Genomic DNA, 15412 nt, shown 5'->3' on the forward strand with positions numbered 1-15412 from the left:
ATCATTACAGAAGAGATAAAGCAAATACCACAGCTAAAGATACTAATAGCCGTTATCATTTCAAAAATAAAATACCAATTCTACAAACTTATTTTTTAATTTTTTCCTTGATTATAATTAATAATAGCCAATAATTGTTATTTGTTAAAACATTAAATTTTCGCTTTATAGTACCATAGTGTATATTCTATATATAATTATAAACTATTCAAAAATATTCTTTAATTTATCTTTGAACTTCAATTTCTATGACCTATAAATATTATAACATATATTATTAATTATTATGGATATAGATATTTGCAATATTTATCAAACATTATGTTTAAAAAACAAAATACCATCCAACGAATTTATTGTATCATGTTTATACAATGCAAGGTAATTTTAATAATAATAAAAAAATGGTTGCTTATTTTAACAATTTTGATTTTAGTGTTTATGGTGAATTAAATTTGAAGAGCACTACAATAACAAAACATTCTTGTTCATTGATAGCCAAAACTTTAAAATATGCATCAACTATTAATATTTTGAATTTGTCTGATTGTCTACTACCAGTTAATGGGTTGAAGGACATTTTAAATTCAGTGAATTATTTAACAAATTTAAAGATATTGAATTTAAAGGGAAATCAAATTGGAAATACTCTAACTACATATATTTCTAAAATATTATTAAATAACAATAATATTACAGAGTATGTTACTTGTTAAATTTTAATTTTATTAACTTCATTCATTGCACACAATTACAATATAAATAAATGCATTGTTTATAAATATTTTAAGACTACGATTGGATTGGAATAATATTGGTGACTCAGTTGATACATTTTCCCAGTTGTGTCATAGTTTAAAGTCAAATACAGTTTTAAATATTTTAATTTTGGCAAATAATAACCTGTGTCAAACATGTGGTTATCATTTAGCTAAAATGTTAAACATAAATAAAAGTTTAAAGAATATCGGTAAATATGATCACATTTCTTGAATAAACATTTATATATATATAAATATAAAAAATTATAATATCTTTTGGGCTTTGTAGTGTATTATTATATTTAAAAAAAGAGTTAAGATTAAAATTATACATTATAAAAATATGAATTGTATTTTATTAATATTATATCTAATTTTTATATGTATTAATATACAGCTGACTTATCCTGATTTTAAAATTTTCATATAACTAATAGCCTATAAAATTATTAAGTAAATGAGGCACTGAATCTATTTTATTTTTTTTTAATTTTAATGCAAGGTTTGATAATTTCAGATTTAAGTTGGAATTGTGTAGGTGAAACAGGAGCAGAATTATTAATGAAATCTTTAAAAAACAATGAAATTCTTTTAGAACTAAATATTCAAGGAAATTCTGTATCTATGGAAATGTCTTCTATGATAGGTATGTCAAAAATAAAAGTAATGATTATATTATGTTTAATAATTAAAATAAATTGTTGAAAACTTTATTATCGTTTCTAGTTTGTAGATAGTTTTACCTTAAACTTAGAATAATTATTAAGAAATAATTTATATAATATAATTTATTTTTATTTTTAACACTTAATTGATCATGAATCAGTTATAAATTACTTGTAATTACTTAATTATGATTATGATTATGATTATAATTATTTTATTTATAGCTGAACAACTAAAACAGAATAAATCAAATGAAATTAATCAAAAAGAAGTTCAAGTTAGAAACTTAAGTCTCCTTGAACATGTAGCATCAGTAGATAAAAATTATCAAACACAATTGAACATTCTTAACAATCAATATCATAATCGTGTCGAGTAAAATGTTTATTTAATTATATATTTGTCATTAAAATTAACTTAATTCATTAAAGCAGTATAAAATGTTTAAAGTGAACTACAATCAAACCTACAACTTCTCCAATTAAAAAATCAAGAACAAAAACAAGAACTTGAAGAATTAAAAAAAAAAAGTTTAAAAGACCAAGAAAATTATATACTTATTTCAAACCAAATTAAAAAGATAAAATCAGAGGCATCTTTTAATAAACAAAGTTTAAACTCACTTATAACAAAAATAAGCAATGAAATTCCAAATTCTGATATGGAATACATGAATTTAGAGGTTTTAAACTTTTGATATCACTAAAAAATATTAATGATATTAATGCAATTATTTTTCTTTATTTAGGACTTAGATAAAATATTTTATATTATTTCAAAAATTAAAAAAAACTGTGACATTAAAGTTTTACAAGAAAAAAAAGAATGCCAACGATTAATAGAAGTTTTACCAAAATTGACAAATGAACTAAAGACATTAAAAGGAGAATGGGAAAATTTTAAATCTTCAACAGAACTAAACATAAAAGATTATTCTGGTTACAAATTACAATAGTTATCTACTTACATAAAAACAAATTAAAAATTATAACTATTAACTGCTATTTAACATGTTTGTTTTTAGATGAATTAATAGCTATTAAAAAGTTACTTCTTACAAATATGTATCATCGTAAAATTTCAAATAAAATTAGTAATGAAATAAATATGAACAATTTAATTAGACAACAAGAAGAAATAAAAATTTACGATAAACAGGTTGTATACATTGGTATTTATTTATTTTAAACCATGTTTAACTTTTATTTATTCTAGACAAATGTGTTACTTTTGTTAAATACAAAGATAAAAACTCTACATAAAGAAAAGTCAGATTTAGAAATTAAATTAGCAGAAGCTGAAATAAAATCTGTTGAAGCTAATGAGACAATGAAAGTACTTCAAAAAAATTTGATATTGGCTAAAGATGAATTGATAAAGTTAAATAAAACAGAACTTTATAATATAGCTGCTCAAACAACAAGTGATACATTAGCCAAGGAAATAGATATTTTAAAAACTAATTTTGCTGAAAAAGATAATCAACTAAGACTCTCTAAAATAGAAATAGATAAAATTAATATCAATCATGAAACTGAATTAATAAATCTTGAGAAAAAATTTCAATCAGAATTTCAAGCATTTAAAGAAAAAAGGTAGGCAACTACTAATTGTATTAGATTATTTTAATTTTTTTTCATAGATCATATTAGTAAAATATGTGTTAAAAAAGCAATTTAATTTTATTGTATCAATAAATTGAAGAATACTAACTCATAATGAGGTAAAAACCTATAGTTAACAGATGATTAGGTATATCTTAAAAATATATAAAAAATTTGTCCTTTGAAAATATTTATGTTAATTTTCATAAAATCTAATATTATATGTCAAAAGTATAGTTTTTTTTTAATAATAATATTTAATAGGAAAGAAGATTTAAACCAAAGTGAGAAGATGTGTTTAATGTTTCAAAAATATGTTGCTAAATTGAAAAAAGATAACTTGCAATACATGAATAATGACCAGTAAATACATATTAAAGGAGTATGTATTCTAAATAACATTATATTTTTATGTAAAAATATTAATATTTTATTCATTTGATTTCTTTGTAAAAATTAATTACCAAAAACATTTAAAGGATAAATTATATTTTCTATTTATAAATAAAATAAAAAGCAATAATTTAGGTATGTAAAGATTAAATTTACATTTATACATGTATTTTATCAATATTTTTGTCATTTTAATTAAATAGACATATTTTATGTGAAAATGGTAATTATAAGATTGTACTAATTAGTATGTATATTCTTATATAATATGTTATGCAAACATTATATAGAGTATAGACATTTAATATTTAGGTATTCTAGAATTATTATCATATCAAATATCTATTTGGTGTTTATCAACTTGCTTTAACATAGTTGACTTTAAAAAATAAGATGATGGATATTGAAATATTCTAATTTACAATATGTAAAAATATATTATGGTTAATGGTTATGGTATAACTAAAATATATTTTTGAGTTGAGTAGTAGTTTCTAGTTTTAGTTTAACATTCCCAGCTGATATGTAATAAAATATGAGATCAAGTAAACATTTTCTTTATATAATATTATGAAAACTATTTTATAGATTACAATTAAAAATTAGTACTTGTATCTATACCAGTACTTATTCTATGTAATAAATATTAAATTATTTAAATTAATAAAATGTTAGTAATTGTAAAAGTCAATATATAATAATAATAATTTACTACAAAACTTGAACCTTGTGTAATTTTCCCGGATACAGAATGCACAGTAAACATAAAAATATAAAAACATTGGGTATTAACTCACATTGTGGTGTCTCTTAGGCTTTGAATTCAAAAGTAATCACCATATTCAATTTCCTAAAAATCACTAATATTTTGAATACAGCTAATGTGTATATTGTTTATAGATATAAAAAAAATATATGGGTAATATTTTATACATATACACAATTTTTATTACCTACCTTTAAAAATGTATAATTTTTAGTAACATCTAAAAATATCTGTATATTTCATCTTTAGTTGAACTAATGAGTATATTATTATTTATAACTCGAGTATTTTACTATTTTATAATAATAAATACATTTTGATTTTTAATTGTAATATTAATATGTATTTACAATTTTATTTTGTAGACATCCTTAGAGGTAAAAATCAAATTTGGCGCCCAATTATAAAACGTCTTTGCATCTACCACAGTTCAGTGTAACCAACGAAACACAAGAATTATGATATGATTTTTTGCGATAATGAATCTTGGGTATTAGGATCACTCATCAGCAATCTTTACAGGATGTGATATTTATTTCATTTTTATATTGCTTCCTATTATTTATTTTAACTAGATAATAACTTTTTATTTTAGTTTTTATTAAATTTAAATAGTTTTAAATATACACTTACTACAGAACATGGTTGATTATGTGTCATTAAATGATTATTTTACATTTTTACATACCTATGGGCCCAAGAATTTTCATGTTTAAGGTAATCTAAAAATAGTGAATAGTTAATGTTTATTTAGGTGGAGTCAAAACAATAAATATTTAAAAAATATATATAAGTGGCGACTAATTATGTTTTTCAACAAAATTTTTTGTAATTTTTGTTGTTAATTGTTTTAGAACAATCTAATGCCAATCAGTTAGTAGTCATTTTTTTAAATAATTTATAAAAATGTCAGATGATGATGACAAGCCACCAGCTCCTCCGGTCCGTCTAACTAGTAATAGGTAATTATAATGATAGTATTTTATTTTAAGTTATATATTTTACAATGTACAACAGTTTTAGAGTTGCCCGCGGGGATTCGGTACCAAATTTGGATATTATGCGGCCCTTACCTAAAGAACCAGATTCAGACCACAAAAAGAAAACTTCTAAAAGCCGTGTTACTGGTAAACTGAAAACACGGGGTACTGGATCTGAAGATAAACCAGAAATATCTTATCCGACCAATTTTGAACATACCATGCATGTAGGCTTTGATGCCCATACTGGCGAGTTTACTGTAAGTATCATTATTTTGTTATGTAAATAGGTATATGGTCATATGGATACAGAAAATGAGCTAATGTATAGTTTAATTTGCACATATTATTTAACATTTTGCTGAGATATGCTTTGCTATGTAGTCAAATTTTAAAAAAAAATGAACATAACCAGAATTAATTAAACATTTGAAATTCATATTTGATATGATTCTTATTATATAAACATCTCCAAAATAAATGTATAGTTAAATTGTTTCTGTAATGTTAAAACAGATTTTACTTAAAAACTAATTGTGTAAAGATAAATTAATCACAATTAAATACTTATTAATATATTTCAAACTTAAATATTAATGCAAAATAGCAAATTTTGTCACAATATTTTACTTGTTATTTTTTGTTAGAAGGCTTCAAATTTTAAGTTGTGTAGGACTTCATAAATGGGTGTAAATAACAAATATTTTGATTACAATTTTCTAAAATCTTTTTATTTTTTTGTTATCATTGGTATCTAATACCTTATACATTTTTAAAGACACCTTGTAAATTGTTGTTACATTGTAATAATTAGGGAGTTTGACTTCAAAGTTTAAAGTGCTAAAAGTATTTTAATACATGTTATATTGTGCCTTTTGGAAATAGAAAATAGTATCAACATTTAAGTTAAAATATCGAGGTCACATATTAGTCTGTCAAAGGCTAATATAAGTATTATGATTATAATGAAAACAATAGTAAATGTACTATATTCTGTTCTCTTATTTTATTTTCTAACATTTTTAAAATATGTAATATAATTTTATATTTAGGATCTTTGATATATTAAACTAACGTATTGCTTACTCTGTTACCTGTATCCTATAATAATTACTAAATACAATATTATATTATCTAAACCTTGGTAATTACATAGTTTTTCCATTTTCTTTTACATACATATTTACTAAAAAGTAATAATGCTTAACATTATACTATTATTAACAATTACAAGAATCCTGTTCATAAAAATTTTCTATTCTAAAATTACTTTAATCAACATAAACTTTTTTAATCAAGATATATGAAGTGTATACTGATAATTCAAATGGCCTTAGCAAATGATTAATCCTTATAATAAAAATAAAATTGTATATTCAGTGTAACAAAAGTCAATGACAAAAAACTTGTATGAGTTATAAGAAAACAAATTATAATTAAAATAAAATTGAAAATTTTTATCTTGAATCTTATTGTTGATCAATGACCAATATTAAAGATAATAAAACTGTATCAATCATTATATATTTAATATTGATTATTATAATATATGCATGACAATAGTTAAAAATATCAAACTTGAATTCAAATTAATATTAATATTTTTATATATACTTTAATGCTTTTATTTAAAAGAAATGGGCCCATAAATTTACTTATTGTAATGCACCTTATGGTATAAGTTTTTAGTTAAATATTTATTTTAAACAAATAAAATCCTTTTAGTGGATATATTTAATGATATAATTCTCATCACTAGCTGCTAGATATGCCATTATGAAAAGTTGTTTAATTATCATATATATATATGATAATTAAACAACTAATCAATTTAAAATTAACACTAATAAAGTATAATGTATTGTACCTGTACTTGTATAATTTAAAAATACTAGAAAAGTACAAAATTATTCACAAAAATATATCAAGATCATATTTATAATTTCAAATTTTAAATATATTATTTAAAACCCATAGAAATGCCTTTTAACTACATTGTTTTCCTGATTATAACTTATTTAACAAGCTGAAACTCATTTTCATATTTCTTGTCATAAACTCTTCAATCAATGCCTGAATCAAATATTCTGTTATGCATTGTAGAAATAGTTACAATTGTAGATAGCTGTGTATAGATGATATGTCTTGGTTAAAAAAATAAATAATAATACATTTAATAATAGTTATAAATTCTACTATAAAATATTATATTAATTTATTTTATTTGTTAAGTACAATCAAGTATTTCTATATTTCTATGATTTGTTATGTTTTTTTTATAGCTATTATGTAACATAGAGTTCAAAATATTTAAAAATTTAAAATGAAAAACTTTTCATTCTTATTTTTTTTTATAAATATTAAGCATATTCCACTTGAATAATACAATTTTAACTAGCATAATTAAGTTCAGTAAGTTATTAGTTATATTTATGTATCAATATTCATAATTTATTTTAATCAAAATATTTTATGTTTAAGAAATAACCATACAATTAAATATATTGTTAATCTAATTGATTTTAATACTTTGATGTAGTATATTTATAATGTATATAATACATATTATAAAAAATTGAAATATCAAAATAACACATTTAATATTTTTATGGGTTCCTTTATACAATAGGTTTCTTAATTTTCTGTTTACTTCTTAAAAAAAATAAAATTAATATAATGACATGTATAAAATATTCAAATAAGTGTTTTTGGTACACTTTTCAATAAATTATGTGTTAAAAACCAGTTTTATATCAATATTTTGCATATTTGGAATAATTGATAAAATGTCTAGCATGCATTAATTTAAATCACTAAACTAATACTGATAAATAGACAAATGTCTCTAGAATTCTGTGTTTGTTTTTTCTTGTTTCAAGCTGCCATATAAAGTGAGTAACATCAACAGCTTTGTGAGTAGCATAGATGGACATACAATGAGTTTGGTGTTTTAGTAGTTACAGTTACAGCACATAATCACATTGCTTATTATTAATAAATTTAGTAATATAATTATTATTGTTGAAAAGATCAAAAATCAAATTTATTTATTATTAACTATTTGAACTATTCATGTTACATGTTTAAGTCTAAATAAATAAGTAATAATTTAAAAAATATAAACTAATAAATAATTTTGTATAAATTAAAAAAAAAAAATCAATGATATTTACAATCTTTATTTTTCATTATTATTTAATAACATGATATATTATTTATAATATGTAATTGATTTACTTTATTTTAAAATAGACTATATTACTTGAGCTACATTCATTATTAATTTTTCATTACTCAACAGAGGAAAATATTTATATAAATTGTTTTTGCGAATTTATACAATTTATTTATTAAAATGTATTGAATTGTTTTATAAAAAATATTGTTATTAATGTAGGGTATGCCAGAAGCATGGGCTCGACTTTTAATAACATCCAATATAAGCAAACAAGAACAAAAAAAGAATCCTCAAGCAGTTCTTGATGTTCTTAATTGGTTTGATAACTCCAGTAAACAATCAAAAACTTCCAAGTATATGACCACAGCCACAAATATTGGTAATTAATGAATTTTATTTTGATATTATTTAAGAATACTAATTTTATATTTTATACAATTGTTACCCAGTACAAAATAGTACTCCCCCTACTGAAGTATTAGTGCGTGGTGCACATAGTGGAGGCAGTTCATCATATTCTGGTGTCAGTAGCAGCCAGCCTTCTTCATCAACAGGTAGCACTAGTCCTTCACTGACCACAACTCCCACAACAGATGAACAAACATCTCCTCCACCACCTGTATCTGTACGTCCTGAACGTACAAAATCTGTGTATACTAAACCAATAGAAGAAGATGAACCTAGGTCCATCACCCAAGAAGAACCTAAAGTAGTTTCACCGGTTCCACTTCACCGGCCTAGTCAAACAAATGGAACTGTACCAGTATTGGATAAAAATAAAAATAATACTACTGCTACTAGCCGTAAAAAAGTTGCTGATAATGAAATATTAGAACAACTTAAAACGATAGTAACAGTTGGTGATCCAAATAGAAAATATACCAAGATGGAAAAAATTGGACAGGGGTAAGTCAAAGTTTTGTTAACCTATCTTGTAGTTCATAATACCTGCACAATATATTGTAATGATAAGTTGACTAATCATTATTACTGTTACAGAGCATCTGGTACAGTGTACACAGCTATTGAAACGTCAACTGGTATGGAAGTGGCTATAAAACAAATGAATTTAGGTCAACAGCCAAAGAAAGAGCTTATTATTAATGAGATACTAGTCATGCGAGAAAATAAACATGCAAATGTTGTGAACTATTTAGATAGTTATTTAGTACAAGATGAACTCTGGGTAATAATTAAATATATTTTAGATATATTATAGAGCAGTGATTCCCAACTTTTTAGTAATGGCAATCCTCAAATTTACCTCTTGTTGATTACACAACCCACCCCCACTATAAAAAAAAATTGTGATTGTATAGTATGAGTATATATTTATTTATGGGTAAGTTTAGCTAGATGTGACCCATAAAAAAAATTTCGCGACCCATAGATTTGGAAACACTGCTATAGAGTGTTACTAATTTAACAATGAAATACAATTTTTGGTTTTGAACTGTGTTAATGTATTGGTGTTATGTATTTTTTTTTTTGTCATCACTTTTTAAAGAAATGAAAATACTTTAATTTTTAAGGTGCTTTATTATAAAAAAAATTGCTATTAATATGTGGGTTCAACAATACAAAATAAATGTACATTACTTTTAAAAATAATTGTGTACCAAAATAAAATTAGCAGAAACAAGAATATTTATACAAAACCAGTTTCTTATTAAATTTATTTGATTTTTGTTGTAATTCAAAAATTAAGAACTATAAATACCTATTTTTCATGAAATATTTATGTTAGCATTTTCTAGAAGTAATATAATTTTTTTAAATATTTTTAGTTGTTTTATTCTGTTACTAAAAAAATGTGCTTATATATATGTTAAATAGTTTTAGATTTAAGAAAAAATTACTTATCTGGAATCCTGTATCAAATTTTTAATTTTTAATTATAAAATTCTTTGCAAATTTTGAAAAATAGTAGGAATCATTTACTTTTACTGCCCCAAAATACATTGAAATCAAATGGACAGAAATTAAAAATAAAACATCATTGTAAAATCATTATATTTATCATTCTGCTCAAAATCTAAAATATAAATATTTAAAAAAAAAATGCACAAAAACAATAAAAATTACTTATCTTAAATAATTTTACAACAAAGTGATTTCCTTTATACATTTTTTTTCTAATAGAAAATATTGATTGCATACAATAATTTTTATTTAATAATTTGTACTACTCTATTTTTATTTTATTCTTATGTCTGTGAAAAAAACAATAATTTAAATTTAATATTATTTCAATTCAATGGAAAATTAAATTTTTCATTTCATAATCCAAAAACTACTTACTAAAAATATTGATGTATAAAATATATTAAATAATTAATACAAATTCAGGGTTTAGGTTAGTGGAATAGTACATTAAAAATGTTATCCTTGATATCTCACTCATGTTGTCTAAACATTAGTATTTAAATGGTTGTAAATAAAATGTATTTTATAAAAAAATATTGAGTGTACTATAAATAATATCAAATCATATATTTGTCATATTTTTGTAGGTTGTAATGGAATATTTACCAGGCGGTAGTTTAACAGATGTTGTCACAGAAACTTGTATGGATGAAGGTCAAATAGCATCAGTATGCCGAGAAGTACTTCAAGCACTTCAATTTTTACATTTCAATCAAGTTATACATAGAGACATCAAGTCTGATAACATTTTACTCGGACTAGATGGTAGTGTTAAGCTAAGTAAGTAATTATTAAATGTATGACTGTTTATTGTTAAAATTATAAATGATGAGTTGAAGATGGTTAAACACAAATCTTTAATTTTTACATTTTGAATTCAATAATTTATTTAGTAATGTAATTTTGATTATTTTAATTTTCATTACCAAAAATGTATTTCATTTTTCTTAAAATTTTATTATTTTAGTAGTTGTGACTCAACTATACATTAAAAACGACTTAAGACTTGAAAGTTTTGGACTAATATATTTTTTCTATTTAATGTCCAAAAAATAAAAAATAAATATGAATTAGATACAATTAGATAATTTTAAATTAATTTATGAAAAAAAATTTAATTTTATAATTTTGATATTAGCTGATTTTGGATTTTGTGCTCAAATTTCACCTGAGCAATCTAAACGTACTACAATGGTTGGTACACCATATTGGATGGCACCAGAAGTAGTTACACGTAAACAATATGGTCCTAAGGTAGACATATGGTCATTAGGTATAATGGCTATTGAAATGATTGAAGGTGAACCGCCATATTTGAATGAAAATCCTTTAAGGGTATGAAAAAAAATTATTAGTTAACTAATTATTTATATAATGTATTTTAATTTAATATAAATGTTTATTTAGGCATTGTATTTAATTGCAACCAATGGAAAACCAGAGATCAAAGAAAAAGAAAAATTGTCACCAATATTTCAAGACTTTTTAGATCAGTGCCTTGAAGTTGAGGTTGAAGATCGTGCATCAGCCTCTGAACTTCTAAAAGTAAGATAGTGAAATTTATTTTTTATTTGAGATCATTAGATGTTTATATTTTATATGACAAATATAATTTTCATGTATTTCTACAACAATTATTTAAATTTATGTTGATTTTACATTTATATGTATGTTATATGTAGTGCCGCTATTACATGGTTGGTGGCTCGTGTGTAAAAATATAATGGGGGATCTTTAACCAATTATTATCAATTGATTATGATTTATGAATTAACTTTTTAACTATACATGTATCTGTTTTGCACTTTTTAGTGATCACAATATGATAATAATATTCAATTTGATAAATGCAGGGAGTTTATATTTAATTGATTAATGGATAAGTTGTAACAGTAACCATAATATTGAAAATAATTACAGATTGCAGTAATTTATAACCAAAATGATTAAATTTTATCATTTAAATACTTATTTTTCTTAGAAAAACTCAGCAGTTAACTACTGTCTTCAACTTATTATTATGGATACTATGGATAATAATATCCCTTTCTCTGATTAATAAAGACACAGTAAATTGATGATAGGTACTTTAAAATGAGCTATAAAAGTATATAATTTAAAAAAGAGAGACTCGTGATTGGTTTACATCTTGCTCAATCTTTGGTAGTTGGAGTACTAATTGTCGGCAATAATAAAATTCAGGTGTTTATGTTAAAATATTTTATTTATGTTTTGATAAACCTTAATAATTTGAATGACCAAAAAACTTTTTATATTAAAATAGTCTTGATAAAGTTTTATAGGTGAAGCTGGTAAAAGTCTTTTGAAAAAATCTTTTACTTTATTATCATCAAATAAAAAAGAAGTTTTACAAAATTAAACCATCATATAATATTGAGAAATATTTTTGAACTACAGTTATGATATTATTTTTTAGGTATTGATAATAAAAATGTTAATTTGTAGTTTTAAATTAAGAATATTAATTAATTATAGTATGTTATTATTATCCAAAAGTAATAATATTTTTATTTTTAAATAAAAAATTTGAAGATTTATAAAAAATTAATATGTTTAAATAGTTTTTATTTTTTCTCTCTAGATGATATACTAAAATAGTAAAATTTATCATTTGATGAGAACTGGTAGGTCAATAATCTAGAACAGCATTTAGAGGTATTAATGTATTATTATCAATTAAAATCATTTCACAGTTTTTACACATGTCTTATAATATTCAGTTGATAGCAAAAATGTGTTTAAGATTAACTTTTACCAATATTTGATAACATTTAACCTTTTTTCATATTCTTGAGAATCTATTTAATAAAAAACAATATTTGTTAATTGATAAAACTATGGCTGTAGTACCTAATGCAATTAAAAGCAAAAATTGGTTACTATTAAATTATTTAAATATTGCATATATCTAAGAACTTAATATTTAAAATTATTTATGCAATGTATGTTTTATAAATTGTTTACAGCACCCATTTTTGAAGCTTTCCAGACCTTTAGCCAGTCTAACTCCTTTGATAATGGCAGCTAAACAAGCCGCCAAGGGTCATTGATATTTATGGTTAAATATAAACGGTCTTTCTTTGGTTCAAATCCAGCCATATTATTTTATAAAACAATGTCAACTATCAATTGTATTAATTGTTTTATTATTTTATACTTATGTAACATTAATTAACAATTATTATTAGTTATGATCAGAAATAATGTTTGAATATATTCTATTTTTTACATATCTTCAGCCTGTGGTGCTTTATCTTCTTCTTCTCTATCTAAAAACATTTTAAACATGTATTATTGTACAGTAATTTTTTGTTATTTGGTAATTTAATTAACATTTCAGACTATGTGTTAAATCACCATTATTTCTGACATAATAAATAATATGTACTAAAGTGTTAAAAATACACTTTAGTTCATAAACATTTTATTTATTTTATTTTTAGGTATTGTTTGTGAGTTTTATTTATTTATAATTTTAATTGTTAAATTAATAGTATTTTTATTATTTATTCTCATCTAATCAAAGCTTTATTATATATTCCGTACTGAATTACATTTACATAATATATATATATATTTTAGATTTATTCAATTTTTAAAACTTAGTTTTATTTTATTGAATCCTTAGTTTTTTTATACAAACATGTATAATAATATCTATATTACATATATTTATAGAAATAGATAATTTTTAATGTTAAATAAATACCGGACGTTCGATAACAGCAGGACATTAAAGTGAAATAATCACAAACACAGATGTCTGAACTTTGTGTATTTCTTAAATATACCCAAAGCCTTAGGACTCATTAACACACAATATTGCTCAACAGGTCAAAAGGGAACTGATATTTAGATTAATATAATTTTCTATAGCTAATATTTTAGACAACTGGAAACGATTGTTGTTTTGATATTATTTTAGTCCTAGTAAAATTATGAACAAAAATATTTCGCAATATTATTCACTTACGTTATAATATTATAATATAAAATACAGCAAATTCATAAACAATAATGTAATAAAAAACATTATTGTTACTATGGCTGAGATTTGACTGATATTTTTCTTGTATTATCTCGTTACACTATGTTCGTTTGTTACATATCTATTTTGTATTTTGTTGAATAGATATAATTCAAAATTTAATTTTAAATTTTTGTAAATTTTTAGGTATTTTATTTGTAAATTTATTATCTTGCACAAAAAAAATGATTGTTAATTGGACAACTATATCCTCTACACTTTAGGTATCAAAAATATATAAAATATTTCACAATTTGTCAGATGTTATATTACCTGCTATCTATTGTTCAATACATCTCGCAAAATTAGTGCTGGTCTTCATAAGCTGTAGCTTACAGACCCATTGGTTACTTATTGTGATGCTAATGATGCTATCACTGTATGGACCATGAGTCAGTTACTCAGCACCTTATGGTTAATTACCACAGTTGATAATAACTGTCCCGCTACCTATAGAATTGAACAAATTTAACTAAAAAATTTTTATTTTAAGGTTCTAATAAATTTTAAATGTATTTTATTATCAATGGAAATAAATTTAATATTGCATTTTAATTCCATATAACTAGCCAATAGATGTTAAAATTGACATAAGCAAAACATTATCAGTATTTATACCTGGGTTCTTAATACTTTTAAAATCACCGTATATTACGAGTATTAAACAATATTTCTTACCTTCTCAAATTAAAATTTTATTTTGAAAATTATTAGATGTTTAGATTTCAGTAAGAGTTATTTAAGAGGAACTTTGTATCTATTATAGATTTTCAAGCCTTGGCTATTATAAATTAACATTTTCTTAATTTTTAACTACAAAATTTTTTTTAAATTTTGATGAATTTCGTAAAAATTTAAACTTTAAAATTATAAAAATATTGTGACTATATATAGGTATGTATTATTGATATTTTTTATTTGGTGTATAAAAAATTTATAAGGAACTTTATATTAACCATTTACCTATATCTGAAAACAAAAATTGTATCACACATAGTTAAATTGAAAACAAAACTAAATTTAGGTAGGACTTACCTATATAGTTTTAGTTTTTATATTGAAACTTGAAATTTTTAATTGAATCAGTTTA

The 15412-nt window shown here is 22.4% G+C and overlaps 2 protein-coding genes across 5 annotated transcripts; both read left to right on the forward strand.

Moving 5' to 3' along the window:
- The first annotated feature begins 136 nt into the window (after positions 1 to 136).
- Positions 137 to 4695, forward strand: LOC132921242 (leucine-rich repeat-containing protein 45-like). 3 transcript variants are annotated; one of them, XM_060984156.1, is made up of 11 exons: positions 137 to 381; positions 437 to 700; positions 792 to 970; positions 1279 to 1407; positions 1652 to 1802; positions 1878 to 2109; positions 2176 to 2365; positions 2452 to 2585; positions 2643 to 3022; positions 3296 to 3413; positions 4556 to 4695. In XM_060984156.1, the coding sequence occupies exons 1-10, from the start codon at positions 287 to 289 to the stop codon at positions 3396 to 3398; spliced, it is 1857 nt and encodes a 618-aa protein (XP_060840139.1). In that variant the 5' UTR covers positions 137 to 286; the 3' UTR covers positions 3399 to 3413; positions 4556 to 4695. The 3 variants fall into 3 exon arrangements, with proteins under 3 accessions (XP_060840139.1, XP_060840140.1, XP_060840141.1); XM_060984157.1 differs by lacking the exon at positions 3296 to 3413 and having other exon boundaries at positions 4556 to 4664; XM_060984158.1 differs by lacking the exons at positions 437 to 700; positions 792 to 970 and having other exon boundaries at positions 140 to 381.
- A 51-nt stretch (positions 4696 to 4746) lies between these two features.
- LOC132921244 (serine/threonine-protein kinase Pak) lies at positions 4747 to 14055 on the forward strand. 2 transcript variants are annotated; one of them, XM_060984159.1, is made up of 11 exons: positions 4747 to 4907; positions 5045 to 5152; positions 5208 to 5430; positions 8050 to 8082; positions 8568 to 8727; positions 8798 to 9254; positions 9348 to 9534; positions 10862 to 11054; positions 11413 to 11609; positions 11682 to 11819; positions 13262 to 14055. In XM_060984159.1, exons 2-11 carry the CDS (start codon positions 5097 to 5099, stop codon positions 13343 to 13345), a joined length of 1728 nt encoding a protein of 575 aa, XP_060840142.1. In that variant the 5' UTR covers positions 4747 to 4907; positions 5045 to 5096; the 3' UTR covers positions 13346 to 14055. The 2 variants fall into 2 exon arrangements, with proteins under 2 accessions (XP_060840142.1, XP_060840143.1); XM_060984160.1 differs by lacking the exon at positions 8050 to 8082 and having other exon boundaries at positions 4748 to 4907.
- Positions 14056 to 15412: the final 1357 nt, after the last annotated feature.

This window comes from Rhopalosiphum padi, chromosome 2 (genome assembly GCF_020882245.1).
Source record: "Rhopalosiphum padi isolate XX-2018 chromosome 2, ASM2088224v1, whole genome shotgun sequence".
Taxonomy (NCBI): domain Eukaryota; kingdom Metazoa; phylum Arthropoda; class Insecta; order Hemiptera; family Aphididae; genus Rhopalosiphum; species Rhopalosiphum padi.